Source organism: Trachypithecus francoisi, unplaced genomic scaffold, assembly GCF_009764315.1.
Source record: "Trachypithecus francoisi isolate TF-2019V2 unplaced genomic scaffold, Tfra_2.0 Lachesis_group13, whole genome shotgun sequence".
In the NCBI taxonomy this organism is placed as follows: Eukaryota; Metazoa; Chordata; class Mammalia; order Primates; family Cercopithecidae; genus Trachypithecus; species Trachypithecus francoisi.
This window is the reverse complement of record NW_022681458.1, coordinates 35,033,428-35,049,467: the sequence shown is the minus strand read 5'-3', so window position 1 is coordinate 35,049,467 and position 16,040 is coordinate 35,033,428. Positions and strand designations below refer to the sequence as shown.

At 43.9% G+C, this 16,040-nt stretch overlaps 1 protein-coding gene across 7 annotated transcripts in view; it reads right to left on the bottom strand.

Annotated features, from left to right (window-relative positions):
- Positions 1–13,283: 13,283 nt before the first annotated feature.
- Positions 13,284–16,040, bottom strand: part of GPR1 (G protein-coupled receptor 1) — a 48,038-nt gene continuing 45,281 nt past the window's right edge. For 4 of the 7 annotated variants that reach the window (XM_033230569.1, XM_033230570.1, XM_033230571.1 and 1 more), the window contains one exon: positions 13,508–15,449. In XM_033230569.1, the coding sequence (XP_033086460.1) occupies positions 14,354–15,421 (1,068 nt within the window). In that variant the 5' untranslated portion in view covers positions 15,422–15,449 and the 3' untranslated portion in view covers positions 13,508–14,353. Of the gene's footprint in view, positions 13,436–13,507; positions 15,450–16,040 lie in introns of those variants that run through there. The other 3 variants (XR_004441611.1, XR_004441612.1, XM_033230568.1) reach the window with 3 other exon arrangements.

Here is a 16,040-nt window from a genome sequence, read left to right as displayed (position 1 = left end):
CCTCGCCCGGCTAGTTTTTTGTAGCTTTTAGTAGAGACGGGGTTTCACCGTGTTTGCCAGGATGGTCTCGATCTCCTGACCTCGTGATCCGCCCGTCTCGGCCTCCCAAAGTGCTGGGATTACAGGCTTGAGCCACCGCGCCCGGCCTGACTTCTACACCTTTCATTTTCCTTATGAAAATGAACACCTTGGGGCCGGGCGCGGTGGCTCACATCTGTAATCCCAACACTTCCGGAGGCCAAGGTGGGCAAATCATGAGGTCAAGAGATCTAGATAATCCTGGCCAACATGGTGAAACCCCGTCTCTACTAAAAATACAAAAATTAGCTGGGCATGGTGGTCCACACCTGTAGTCCCAGCCACTCGGGAGGCTGAGGCAGGAGAATCACCTGAACCTAGGAGGCGGAGGTTGCAGTGAACTGAGATCTCACCACTGCACTCTGTCTCAAAAAAAAAAAAAAAAAAAAAAAAAAGGGCCAGGCTCGGTGGCTCATGCCTGTAATCCCAGAGGCGGGTGGATCACGAGGTCAGGAGTTTGAGACCAGCCTGGCCAACATGGTGAAACCCTGTCTGTACTAAAAATACAAAAAAAAAAAAAAAAAAAAAACAGAAAAGAAAATGAACACCTTGGAGATTATCCCTTGGATATCCCATTAATAGTACATCATTATTTAATAGATGCATAATTCATGTTCTCGTTTCATAATTCATTTTCTCATAGTTCATTTAGACAGTCTCCTGTTGATTGGATCCTTAGGTTGCTTTTAATGTTTTGTTATTATGGGCAGTGCTGCAGTACAAAACCCTGATAATCATTTTCTTGAGAGCCAGTATACTGAATGAATTGTTTTGTTTTGTTTTGTTTTTTTGAGGTGGAGTCTCACTCTGTCACCTGGGCTGGAGTGCAGTGGCGCAATCTCAGTTCACTGCAACCTCTGCCTCCCGGGTTCAAGCGATTCTCCTGCCTCAGCCTCCTGAGTAGCTGGAATTACAGGCTCCTGGCAGTATGTCCAGCTAATTTTTTGTATTTTTAGTTTGATGGGGTTTCACCATGTTGGCCAGGCTGATCTCGAACTCCTGACCTCGTGATCCGCCCTCCTCGGCCTCCCAAAGTGCTGGGATTACAGGCGTGAGCTGCTGTGCCCAGTCCATGAACTTGTTTTAAACCAATAGCTCAGAAGGCACTGGTTTACAAAGAGACAGATTTTTTTTTTTTTTCCCTGTTTCTGGCTTTAGAATGGAAGGAAGCAAAGATAAAAAAGAGCCTACTTTTTTTTCTGCATTCCCCATAAATGATTATAATGACTATGAAAGTTTTTCTTTTCTTTTTTTTTTGTTTTTTTGAAACAGGGTCTCCTCAATCTGTCATCCAGGCTGGAGTGCAGTGGCACGATCACGGCTCACTGCAGCCTTGAACTCCTAGGCTTAAGCAATTCTACCTCAGCCTCCTGAGTAGCTGGGACTACAGGTACGTGCCACCATACCCAGTTAATTTAAAAAGAAAATTTTTTAGAGATGGGGTCTTGCTATGTTGCCCAGGCTTTGAACTTCCTGACTCAAGTGATCCTTCCACCTTGGCCTTCCAAAGTACTGGGATTACAGGTGTGAGCCACCGTGTCCAGCCTGAAACAATATTTTGCATGTTCGGCATCCCTAGCAGAGGGCTGGGCACACTGTGGGAGCTCAAAACTGATTCCTTCCATATTGCTTTGTTAGATGAAACAAAAAAACACAAAAGAAGAGAAGAAAATTAGTATAGGTAGGCAATTCAAACATAAAATTGTTAAAAAATAAAAGTCATTTGGGGATTAAGCAAAAAGTTCAGAAGGTCAGAGAAGGCTAGAATTGATGAAAAGTTTTTTGGAAGAATCGGATATAAAGATTTGGGAAGGAATTAGACAAATTCATGAGATTTTGCAGTGTGTGTTTGGAATCTTAGATAGGATGCGGCCAGCCTGTAGACATATTTGAATTACAGACTGGCATGTTATATGAGGTTTCCAAACCAGAGAATATTAACATTAAGACAGCTTTGATCTGGGGGTGATGTGAATGAAAGCAAGGAGATCAAATGACTTAAAATTCTCACAGATGGAAATGTCTAAATTATGGCATATGTATTCAATGAAACATTTTATAAACTTTATTTATTTTTTTGAGATGGAGTCTCACTCTGTTGCCCAGGCTGGAGTGCCATGGAGTGATGTCAGCTCATTGCAACCTCCACCTCCCAGGTTCAAGTGATTCCCCTGCCTCAGTCTCCCAAGTAGCCGGGATTACATGCATGTCCCACAATGCCCAGCTAATTTTTGTATTTTTAGTAGAGATGGAGTTTCGCCATGTTGGCCAGGCTGGTCTTGAACTCCTCACCTCAAGTGATTCACCCACCTCGGCCTCCCAAAGTGCAGGGATTACAGGCGTGAGCTACCACGCCCAGCCTAAACTTTTTATTTTTTAAAAGCAAGTCTATAGCAACATTGAGAAATGCTTGATATTTCATGAAAAGATATGCTTATGGACAAAGGCATAAATACAAAAGAGTTACAATAGTGTTTGAGAATATATGTATAATTTTTTTCCAAACAAATGCAATTTGGCAGTGGCAATTGTTTGTAGAATAAAAACTGTGCCTCATAAACATTTTCTAATTTCAACCCTATTTTATAAGCCTGAGATAAACCAGGCAGACACTGTTATCACCATTTACAGATGAGGAAATGGAACTCTGAAAGATTATTTGTCCATGATTATTCAGTAAATATACTAAGTCACTAGTAAGTGACAGAGAAGGAACACAAACCAGGGTCTTCGTAGGCCAGATGATGTGTTGGTAACAGAATACGGAAGGTTCTTCATCCCTGCTTTTAGACAGTTTAATCCTATTTCATCAGTGTAATCCTTGCTTCATATTCTCAATTAAGGTGAGGGATAAGAAAATATCACATAAGGGTAAACTTTACCTTGTGTAAATTGAGACTGATAGACATTCTCATTACATACACTGTATGAATCATAATGGTTGCATTCAGGAAATGTCTTTTTTTTTTTTTTTTCCTTTCGAGACAGAGTCTCGCTCTTATCACCTGGGCTGGAGTGCAGTGGTGTGCTCTTGGCTCACTGCAACCTCTGCCTCCCTTGTTCAAGCTATTCTTCTGCCTCAGCCTCCGGAGTAGCTGGGATTACAGGCACCTGCCACCATACCCAGCTAATTTTTGTACTTTTAGTAGAGACGGGGTTTCGTCATGTTGGCCAGGCTGGTCTCGAACTCCTGACCTCAGGTGATCCACCTACCTCAGCCTCCCAAAGTGCTGGGATTACAGGCGTGAGCCACCGCACCCAGCCCAGGAAATGTCCTTAACTGAGGGTCTGTTATTTGGAATATTATTAGCAGGCCTGAATAGCTTTCCATAGAATAAAAATCAAAGCAAAATAGACTTCTCAATGTGCATCCCAAAAGAACAGTACTGCCCATATGTAAGAGTACTGAAGAATTATTCAAACCTGACACTAGTGTGTAAATCTTATTTATTTATTTATTTATTTAGAGACAGAGCCTCACTCTGTGGCTGAGACTGGAGTGCAGTGGTGCAATCTCGGCTCACTGCAACCTCGGCCTCACAGGCTCAAGCAATTTTTGTGCCTCAGCCTCCCAATTAGCTGGGATTACAGGCATGCGCCACCACACTTGGCTAATTTTTTGTGTTTTTAGTAGAGATGGGGTTTCGCCATGTAGGCCAGGCTGGCCAACTCCTGGCCTCAAGTTGATCCATCTGCCTCAGCCTCCAGAGTGCTGGGATTATAGGTATGAGCCACCATGCCTGGCCTTTTTTTTTTTTTTTTTTGAGACAGAATCTCACTCTGTTGCCCAGGCTGGAGTGTAGTGGCACGATCATGTCTCACTGAAGCTTTGACACCCTGGGCTCAAGCAATCCTCCTACCTCAGCCTCCCAAGTAGCTGGGATTACAGGTGTGTGCCACCACACCTGGCTAATTTTTTTAATTTTTAGTAGAGACAAGGTCTCACTATGTTGCCTAGGCTGGTCTCGGACTCTTGGCCTCAAGCAATCCTCCCACCTTGGCCTCTCAAAGTGCTAGGATTATAGACATGATGAACCACTGTGCCAGGCAGAATCTTCTATCCTCGCTCTGTCCCTATAAAATGGGACTAGTCTCTTTTTTCTGAACATAGTCCATAGTTTCCAATCTCTGAACATTTGCTATTGCTGTGTCACCTACCTGAACTATCCTCCTTTCTCACCTGCACTTGTTAACATTGTTGGCACTCTTCAAGATGCCCTTCAGATACCTCTTTCAAGAAACCTTTCATTCCTCTCCTTCCCTACCCCTTGCAGCTTGCTAGCACATAGTACTTCTTTTGTAGCACTTATAATAACTCTTGTTTTAGAGTTATTTGTGTGGTTTCCTTATTCTTCTGGTGAGCTTGTTACAGTCATTCAAAAGGAGGAAGTGATCTAACATTTATTGAACAGTTACTGTGTCAGAAGGTGCCAGGCATTTCATTTAATAAGTATAATGCCAGCTATTACTCTGGAAGCTGAGGCAGAGAAAAGAGCCTCAAGGATTGCTTAAGCCCGGGAACTCAAGGCTGCAGTGAGCTATTATCACACCACTGCATTCCAGCCTGGGCAACAAAGCAACACCCTGTCTCAAACAAGCAAACAAACAAACAAACAAAACACCCGCCGGGAACGGTGGCTCGTGCCTGTAATCCCAGCACTTCGGTAAGCCAAGGCAGATGGATCACTTGAGGTTAGGAGTTCAAGACCAGCCTGGTCAACATGGTGAAACCCCATCTCTACTAAAAATAGAAAAATTAGCTAGGCATGGTGGCAGGCGCCTGTAATCCCAGCTACTTGGGAGGCTGAGGCAGGTGAATTGCTTGAACCCAGGAGGCAGAGGTTGCAGTGAGCAGAAATCGCGCCACTGCACTCCAGCCTGGGCATCAAGAGTGAAATTCCGTCTTCGAAAAAAAAAACCACAATAACAACAAACCCAGCTGGTATTATCTATCAAGTATTTCTAGAGCTAAAACACTGTTCTAAATGCTTTAACTGCATTAACTCATTTAATTTTCACAGTAACCCTATCCCCATTTTCCAGATGGGTCTAGAACTTGGAATTAATTTAGCCAAGGTCACAGGACTAGAATGTGTTTAAGTCATAACTCAAATCCAGATATCCTGCTTCTGTGGCCCTGGGACTCACCCTCTATTTCAAAGCACTTCCTTTCATTGAGAGGGAGGCAAGTCTGTCTCATCAGTTCTATGCCCCAGTAGAAAGTATGCCTCTTCTCCAGCCCCTCTGTCCTATAGTGAGTCATCCTGTTCTTGGTCATTAGATCTCTGGAGATCCCTTTCCCTCCCTCACGGATAACCTGATTCCAACCACCAGGGAAGAGGCTTGGAGTCCCCATGCCTATGCCCAAGCTTGGGGTTTTACGTTACTCTTTGGATCTTTCCTTAAACTGAGAATTTGAAAAATTAACTCCTGTTTCTGTTGAGAAGTGCCTACACTATTTGCTACTTTCCACTGGTGGATTCATGTTACATCCCAACTATTAGCTATTTTAAAAACCACCAAAACTAGGGTTCTTAAACTGGGGTCTAGGGACTCCCTGAAGTTTATTTAAAAGCATTTTTCTGGGGAAACAAACTATAACTTGCATTAGATTCTCAAATGGATTCAGAATTCCTCTGAGACTTTTGTAGACCTTCAGACATTTTTCTTTTTGGAAGCTCCACTGCTCAGATCAAACACTGAAACATTTTTATATAATTATGAAGCACTTCATTTGATTAATTGACATAAGGGTATATTTTATAAATGTGATTAAGGATTTATTAGTTTTGACTTTCAAGTTTTCTTTTTGTATTCTAGAGCCTATATATATACATATATATAGTTTGGGTTTTGGTTTTTTTTTTAATTTTTTAGAGATAGGGTCTTGCTCTATCACCCAGACTGGAGTGCAGTGGTAAAATCATAGCTCACAGCAGACTCAAACTCCTGGGCTTAAGGTATCTTTCTGCCTCAGCCTCCCAAGTAGCTGGAACTGCAGACACATGCCAATGCCAATACATTTTTTAAGGTCTCAAATATTTTCTTTTTTTTTTTGGAGGCAGAGTCTCACTGTGTAGTGGTACCATCTCAGCTCATTGCAACCTCTGCCTCGCGGGGTCAAGCGATTCTCGTGTCTCAGCCTCCCGAGGTTAGCTGGGACTACAGGTGCACACCACCATGTCAGGCTAATTTTTTGTATTTTTAGTAGAGACGGGGTTTCACCATGTTGGCCAGGCTAGTCTCAAACTCCTGACCTCAGGTGATCTGCCCATCTAGGCCTCCCAAAGTGCTGTTACTACAAGCATGAGCCACCCGCCCAGCCCAAACATTTTCTTAGGTCCTTAGAAAGCTCACAGGCCCATAGTGTGTGCTGTGCCCATAGTGTCTAATGGGAAAAGTGCCTCTGACGAAGGTTGGGAAGCACGTCCCTGGAGTGTTACCTTCAGAAGACCCCGTGCTGCATAATTCCCTTCTGCTTCTGGTTGCTTAGTTCCCTTCCTCCTCCTCAGTCTTCCTCTTTCACCTACAGCCTTGAGAGTCTCTCCTTTTACCCAGACAAAGGATGAGTTGACAGAATTCTAAACTCTTTTGGATCTTCTTTTCTCTTGATCCTGGGAACCCCAGAATGGAATATTTCAAACCTTGGTGGTGGAGGAGGCAGGGTTAAAGCCTGCACAAAGGGCTGGAAGCTCAAAATGGACTTTTTTTTTTTTTGAGACGGAGTCTCGCTCTGTCACCCAGGCTGGAGTGCAGTGGCACGATCTCAGCTCACTGCAACCTCCGCCTCCTGGGTTCAAGCGATTCTCCCGCCTCAGCCTCCAGAGTAGCCGGGATTACAGGCACGTGCCACCACGACTGGCTAATTTTTTGTATTTTTTTTTTTTTTTGAGACGGAGTCTCGCTCTGTCGCTGGGGCTGGAGTGCAGTGGCCGGATCTCAGCTCACTGCAAGCTCCGCCTCCCGGGTTCACGCCATTCTCCTGCTTCAGCCTCCAGAGTAGCTGGGACTACAGGCGCCCGCCACCTCGCCTGGCTAGTTTTTTGTATTTTTTAGTAGAGACGGGGTTTCACAGTGTTAGCCAGGATGGTCTCGATCTCCTGACCTCGTGATCCACCCGTCTCGGCCTCCCAAAGTGCTGGGATTACAGGCTTGAGCCACTGCGCCCGGCCTATATTTTTATTAGAGATGGAGTTTCACCGTGTTAGCCAGGATAGTCTTGATCTTCTGACCTCGTGATCCACCCACTTCGGCCTCCCAAAGTGCTAGGATTACAGGCATGAGCCATTGCGTCCAGCCTCAAGTCACATCTTATGTGAATGGTGGCAGGCAAAAAGAGTTTCTCTTGTGCAGAGAAACTCCCACTTTTAAAACCATCAGATCTCGTGAGACCCATTCACTATCACAAGAACAGTACAAGAAAGACCCAACTCTGTGATTCAGTCATCTCCCACCAGGTCCCTTCCACAACACATGGAAATTATGGGAGGTACAAGATGAGATTTGGATGGGGTCACAGAGCCAAACTATATCATTCCACTCCTGGCCCGTCCCAAATCTCATATATTCACATTTCAAAACCAATCATGCCTTCCCAACAGTATCCCAAAGTCTCAACTCATTTCAGCATTAACTCAAAAGTCTAGAGTCCAAAGTCTTATCTGAGACAAGGCAAGTCCCTTCTGCCTATGAGCCTACAAAATCAAAAGCAAGTTAGTAACCTCCTAGATACAATGGGGATACAGACATTAGGGAAATATAGCTGCTCCAAATGGGAGAAATTGGCCAAAACAATTTGGGGCTACATGCCTCATGCAAGTCCAAAATCTACAGGGCAGTCAAATCTTGAAGCTCCAAAATGATCTCCTTTGACTCCATGTCTCACATCCAGGTCATGCTGATGCAAGAGGCAGTAAGTTCCCATAGCCTTGGGCAGCTCCACCCCTGTGGCTTTGCAGGGTACATCCTCCCTCCCAGCTGCCTTCATAGGCTGGCATTGAGTGTCTGCAGCTTTTCCAGGTGCATGGTGCAAGCTGTCAGTGATCTACCATTCTGGGGTCTAGAGGACAGTGGCCCTCTTCTCACAGCTCCACTAGGCGGTGCCCCAGCAGGGACTCTGTGTGGGGGCTCCCACACCACATTTCCCTTCTGCACTGCCCTAACAGAGGTTCTGCATGAGGACCCTGCCCCTGCCGCTACAGGAAACTTCTGCCTGGGCATCCAGGCATTTCCATACATTTTCTGAAATCTAGGGGGAGGTTCTCAAACCTCAATTATTGATGTCTGTCCACTTACAGGCTCAACACTACATGGAAGTTGCCAAGGTTTGAGGCTTGAACCCTCTGAAGCCATGGCCCAAGCTCTACGCTGGACCCTTTCAACCATGGCTGGAGTGACTGGGATGCAATGCACCAAATCCCTAGGTTGCACACACTATGGGGACCCAGGGCCTGGACCATGAAACCACTTTTTCCTCCTATGCCTCCAGGCCTATGATGGGAGGTGCTGCTTCAAAGGTTTTTCTGACATGTCCTAGAGACATTTTCCCCATTGTCTTGGTGATTAATATTTGGTTCCTCATTACTTATGTAAAGCTCTGCAGCCAGCTTGGATTTCTCCTCAGAAAATGAGATTTCCTTTTCTATCGCATTGTCAGGCTGCAAATTTTCCAAACTTTTATGCTCTGCATCCCTTGTAAAACTGAATGCCTTTATAGCACCAAAGTCACCCCTTGAATGCTTTGCTGCTTAGAAATTTCTTCTGTATCATGCCACTGCAATCCAGCCTGGGTGACAGAGTGAGACTCTGTCTCAAAAAAAAAAACAAAAAGAAATTTCTTCTGCCATGATATGGTTTGGCTGTGTCCCCACCCAAATCTCATCTTGAATTTCCATGTGTTGTGGGAGGGACCTGGCAGGAGGTAATTGAATCATGGGGGCAGGTCTTTCTCATACTGTTCTCATGATACGCAGTCATGGGTATGTTTTACTCATGATTTAGGGCATCTGGTGGAATAAATTTCTAAGCAGCAAAGCATTCGAGAGGTGACTTGGGTGCTGTTAAAGGCATTCAGTTTTGTAAGGGAAGTAGAGCATAAAAGTTTGGAAAATTTGCAGCCTGACAATGTAATAGAAAAGAAAATCCCATTTTCTGAGGAGAAATTCAAGCCAGCTGCAGACATTTGCATAAGTAACAGGGAGCCAAATGTTAATCACCAAGACAACAGACAAAGGGAAAATGTCTTCAGGGCACATCAGAGGTCTTCATGGCAGCCCCTCCCATCACAAGCCTGGAGGCCTAGGAAGAAAAAGTGGTTTTGTGGGATGAGCCCAGGGTCCCCGTGCTGTGTGCAGCCTAGGGACTTGGTGCCTTGTGTCCCAGCTGCTCCAGCCATGGCTGAAAGAGGCCAATGTAGAGCTTGGGCCATGGCTTCAGAGGGTTTAAGCCTCAAGCCTTGGCAGCTTCCACATGGTGTTGAGCATTCAAGTGCACAGACATCAAGAATTGAAGTTTGGGAACCTCTGCCTAGATTTCAGATGTATGGAAACACCTGGATAACCAGGCAGAGGGGCAGGGTTCTCATGGAGTACCTCTGCCAGGGTAGTGCAGAAGGGAAATGTGGAGTGGGAGCCCCCACACAGAGTTTCTACTGAGGCCGCCTAGTGGAGCTGTGAGAAGAGGGCCATTGTCCTCCAGACCCCAGAATGGTAGGTCCGCTGACAGCTTACACCCTCCGCCTGGAAAAGCTTCAGGCACTCAATGTCAGCCTATGAAGGCAGCCAGGAGGGAAGCTGTACCCTGCAAAGCCACAGAGGCGGAGCTGCCCAAGACTATGGTAACCTACTACCTCTTGCATCAGCATGACCTGGATGTGAGACATGGAGTCAAAGGAGATCATTTTGGAACACTGCCACTATGCCCTGCTAATTTTGTATTTGTAGTAGAGACGGGGTTTCTCCATGTTGGTCAGGCTGGTTTCGAACTCCTGATCTCAGGTGATCCACCCACCTCAGCCTCCCAAAGTGCTGGGATTACAGGTGTGAGCCACTGTGCCCGACCTGGACTGTGGACTTTTGAGTTAATGCTCAAATGAGATTTTGGAGGACTGTTGGGAAGGCATGATTGGGTTTGAAATGTGAGGACATGAGATTTGGGAGGGGCCGGGGTGGAATGATATGGTTTGGCTGTGTCCCCACCCAAATCTCATCTTGAATTTTCATGTGTTGTGGGAGGGACCCAATAGGAGGTAATGGAATCATGGGGCAGGTCTTTCCTGTGCTATTCTCACAATCGCAAGGAAGTCTCACAAGATCTGACGGTTTTAAAAAGGAGAGTTTCCCTGTGCAAGCTCTCTTCTCTCGTCTGCCCCATGTGAGAAGTGACTTTCGCCTTCCACCATGATTGTGAGGCCTCCCCAGTCAAGTGGAACTAAAAGTCCATTAAATCTCTTTCTTTTGTAAATTGCCCAGTCATGGGTATGTGTTTATCAGCAGCCTGAAAACGGACTTTTACAAGTCAGATACCCTAAATCATCTCTCTCAAGTTCAAAGTTTCACAAATCTCTAGGGTAGGGGCAAAATGCCACCAGTTTCTTTGCTAAAACATAACAATAGTCATCTTTGCTACAGTTCCCAACAAGTTCCTCATCTCCAGCTGAGACCACCTCAGCCTGGACCTTATTGTTCATATCACTATCAGCATTTTTGTCAAAGCCATTCAACAAGTGTCTACGAAGTTCCAAGCTTTCCCACATCCTCCTATCTTCTTCTGAGCCCTCCAAACTCTTCCAACCCCTGCCTGTTACCCAGTTCCAATGTTGCTTCTACATTTTCAGATACCTTTTCAGCAGTGACCCACTCTACTGGTGCCAATTTACTGTATTTGTCTGTTTTTGTGCTGCTGATAAAGACACACCTGAGACTGGGCAATTTACAAAAGAAAGAGATTGAATTGGACTCACAGTTCCACATAGCTGGGGAGGCCTCACAATCATGGTGGAAGTTAAGGAGGAGCAAGCCACATCCTCTGTGGACGGTGACAGGCAAAAAGATTGCTCCCTTCATAATTTTCAAAAGAAAATTGAGAAATTGTAGAAACTGAAAAATGTTTTTACACTTGTAGCGAATAGCAGAGTCAGACAAGACAAAGACTCTAGCAGCGACTGGAATAAGAGGTGGATCTTTGGGAAACCTCAAAGACAAGGATATAGATTTCCAGTGTTTCTTCACCTCCATAGTTGGATGCAATCTCTTTCCTCTGAACAATCTGCACTTCTCCTTGGCTCTCTTATGGCACTTAATATTTTCTACCTTATTTTAGGATTTTTAATGCAGGTTTAATCTCACTTTCTAAACCCATTCCACGCTGTGCAGGTCTATGCAAACCAACCATCAAAGTCTGAGGAAGCTGAGAGGCTAAAGAGGCTGACATATCCAGTTTCTCAGAAAGAAACATCTGATAGAGACTTATGAACAGAAGCCGTATCTGTGTCTTGGATGGTGGCGAGACAAGATGGTGGATCCCTGCACCATTACCCCCAAGACCCAGGGCTTATATACTTTAGGGAAAAAGTAATTTGGAAGGGATGTATAGTCTAAAATTCAACAGATTTGCACCATGAAGAGGTCACTGACCTAAAGGTATGCTTTATTGATCTTACAGTGGTGTCTACATAAATATAGGAATAGAAGGTGAAATACATCAATATGTCCATGATTTTTGTGAAATCATTCTGAAATTAGACTAATCTGTTTACCATCTGAATGTCAGTGTTTTCATATACACACTTAGTTTATACACGTTTACATACCCATTTCCTTTTTTTTTATTTCAACTTTTATTTTAGTTAGGGGGGTACATGTGCAGATTCGTTACATGGGAATATTGTGTGATGCTGAGGTTTGAAGTATGAATCCTGTCACCCTGGTAGTGAGCACAGTACGCAACAGGTTTTTTGTTTGTTTTGTTTTTTGAGATGGAGTCTCACTCTGGTACAGTGGTGTGATCTCAGCTCACTGCAACCTCCACCTCCCAGGTTCAAGTGATTCTTCTGCCTCAGCCTCCTGAGTAGCTGGGATTACAGGCACATGCCACCACGCCCAGCTAATTTTTGTATTTTTAGTAGAGACGGGGTTTCACCATGTTGGTCAGGCTGATCTTGATTCTTGATCTTGTGATCTCCCCTCCCTCGGCCTCCCAAAGTGCTGGAATTACAAGTGGGAGCCACTGAACCTGGCTTTTTTTTTTTTTTTTTTTTTGAGACAGAATCTTACTCTGTTGCTCAGGTTGGAGTGCAGTGGCATGATCGCGGTTCACTGCAATCTCCGCCTCCTAGGTTCAAGTGATTCTCCTGCCTCAGCCTCCCGAGTAGCTGGGATTAGCACCTGGCTAAATTTTGTATTTTTAGTAGAGATGGGGTTTTACCTTGTTGACCAGGCTGGTCTTGAACTCCTGACCTCAGGTGATCCGCCCATCTCGGCCTCCCAAAGTGCTGGGATTACAGGCATTAGCCACTAAGCCCAGCCTTAGCTCCCACTTACAAATGAGAACATGCAGTATTTGGTTTTCTGTTCCTGCACTAATTTACTTAGGGTAATGGCCTCCAGTTACATCCATGTTGCTGCAAAGGACATGATTTCATTCTTTTTTATGGCTGTGTAGTAGTCCATGATGTACCATACTTTCTTTATTCAATCTACCATTGGTAGGTACCTGATACACAGAATTTTCTGAAAGCATTTCTGTTTATAATGATACTGTAGAGGATTAAAGATGAGTGCAATTTTTTTTTTTTTTTTTTGACATTCTTCCTGTTGAGAGGTGGGGATCTATGTCTCTTCCTCTTAAACCTGAGATGGTCTATGCTTGCTTTGACCAATACAATACAGTAGAAGTAATACTGTACCTGTACCAGTCATAGCCTTTAGGAGGACTAGAAATGTCCACCTTGGCCTCTTGGAGCCCTGAATTGCCACATAAGAAGTCTGGCTACCCTGAAGTGCCATGGTGGAATAGCTGTGTCGGAAGGGGAGAGGGAGGGAGTGAAGGGGATGTCTTAGGCAGCTTCCAGCTGTGATTTGCATCATCTCAGTCCAGCTGATGCTCCAGATATTGCAAAGCAGAGAGAGATGAACCTCCCTTCTGACTTCTTTGAATTCCTGACCCTCAGAATTGTGAGAATAATATCACAAGCATAAATTGTTTTAAGAACTAGGGTTGGGAGGAGTTTATTAATCATCGTTAGTTAACTGGGTTTTTGGAGTGTAGCGACAGTATCTGTGGACACCATCTCAGGAACATGAGCTGTCATATCCCCTCCTCTTCCACTTCCCATCGCAACCAATAAAGGCTGTTCCTACTATAAAAAAACAGAGAGAAAGAAAGAGGGAGAAAGAAGAAAAAAATTCCAAATCATTAACTAAAACAGATGTTTTAAGATCACCAACAATTACTTTAATTCATAAATGTATATACATAGATTACATAAAGAAATTAAGTACACATGTTGCATTTTAAAAATGTGTCTAGTAGGTTATTTGTACAAAATTAAAATGAATTTAAGAAAACATTGTAATGTTTTAAAAATTAGTTAATCATATATTTATTTATTTTTGAGACAGAGTTTTGTTCTTGTTGCCCAGGCTAGAGTGCAGTGGTATGATATCGGCTGACCACAACCTCTGTCTCCCAGGTTCAAGTGATTCTCCTGCCTCAGCCTCCTGAGTAGCTGGGATTACAGGTATGTGCCACCATGACCGGCTAATTTTGTATTTTTAGTAGAGACAGGGTTTCTGCATGTTGGTCAGGCTGGTCTCAAACTCCCAACCTCAGGTGATCTGCCCGCCTTGGCCTCCCAAAGTGCTGAGATTACAGGTGTGAGCCACCGTGCCCAGCCAATCATATACTCAGTATTAAGACTTAAGGCTTTAGAAAAGTTATTATTTAAAAAATAACTGATATTGCTTCAAAAGTGATTAATTCACCATGGTATAATTAGCAAGAATGATGCATTTCATTTAAGTTGCAGAAAAAATTATGTGGATCCTTCCTAAGTATTTTCAGTTTTTAAAAATTTTTTATTGCCACATCATAAGGAGTCAAGAGGATCCTTCCTAAGTTTCATGTCCACACAAAAATGTGATGCCTATATAGTCACCAGAAACAATAACAATAAAAGTAGAGTCAGCTCTCTATCTTGGAGACAATTTTAATCTGAAAGCATCAGTCAGAGGACCCACATAAAAAGCCATATACTGATTTGTGGAAAAGTAATAACTTATTGGGCTGTTTCCAGGAGACACAGATTCTTGGTTTCTGAGTTCCTGAGCTGTTCACTCACTGTGCCAGAACAGCCGACTTCCCACAGTGTGTACTTGAGTATCTCAGCAACTGAGGACTGGAAGTGAGCTTGGAACTTCTTACTAATTAGGACATAAAGGATGGGATTCAAGCAACTATTGAGGAATGCCAAACCAGTGGAGAGAGGGATTCCAGCCTGCATCACGTGGTGGGAATAGCTATTGTGATGAATGGTGAGCTCCCAAATGCTAAACAGGTGATAAGGAGTCCAGCAAACCACAAAGGCCACAACCACAACCAGAATTGTCCAGAAATGCCTACTGGAAATCAGGATGCTTCGCTTCTTCACCTTGAAGATGAGACACAAGTAGCAAATACTCATTGTTAGCAAAGGGAAGAGATAGCCAACAATAAATTTCACCCAGGTCAGAACATGGTGCCTGATCAAAGTGAGGTCAGGATCATGCTTCTGAAAATTGTTATAGCAAAGAGTATGATTATTGAACTCCACAGTGTCCCGGAAGTATAGGGCGGGACCGCCAATTAGAGATGCCAAAAGCCAGATGAATATAATGACAATCAGAGAGTTCTTGAGGGTTCGATGCCGATGAGATAAGACAGGATGGATCAAGTGGATATAGTGGTCCAGGCTGATTACCGTCAGGAAAAAAACACTGGCAAACATGTTCAACTGGGCAGTGAAGGAATTGGCTTTGCACAGCCAGATGCCAAAGGGCCAGTGGAAATTCATGACCACATACGAGATGTACAGGGGCAGGAAGAGAAGAAAAATGAAATCTGCAATGGCTAGATTGAGGAACCACAGAGTGGTGACTGTCTTCTTCCACTTGAACCCCGTGAACCAAATAACAATGGCATTTCCTGGAATTCCCAGAACAAAAGATAAACAATATAACACCAGGGAGACCCAGTGAACAACTCCCAGCTGGACTTTTTCCTCCAAATCAGACTCCAGAGAGTAATAGTCTAGGGCATAGGAATAGTTTTCAAATTCTTCAAATAATGTTTCCTCCAAATCTTCCATGACCTTGCTAAATGGAGAATGAAGAAATCTGTAGAAGCAAATTTAAAAAGAAAGAAAAAAAATTTTTTTAAAGGAAAATAAAAGTTCAGTGAATGATAAGGAACATGAAGATAAAAATATTTCAAGTTATGGACTAGACATAGTATTTTTTTTCTTTTTTTTGAGACAGGGTCTCACTCTGTTGCCCAAGCTGGAGTGCAATGGCATGATTTTGGCTCACTGCAGCCTTGACCTCCTAGGCTCAAGTGCCTCCTACCTCAGTTTCCCCAGTAACTAGGACCACAGGTGCTCACGACCATGCCCAGCCAATTTTTGAATTTTTTTAGAGACAAGGTCTCACTATGTTGCCCAGGCTGGTCTTAAACTCCTGGGCTCAAGTGATCCTCCTACCTCAGCCTCCCAAAATGCTGGGATTACAGGCATGAGCAATTATGCCCAGCAAACACAGTATATTTTTTGATAGGACTTGTGGTTATACTCCATATGTTCAAGTCTTGGTGAGCCTCAGTTTCACTCTGATTATCATTCTCCCAGCATGAGAGTTCATTTCTGTAAATTATTTAGTAATTGGTAAATTAAAATGACAGACTACAGTTATAATTCTTCTGTTTGTAATGCT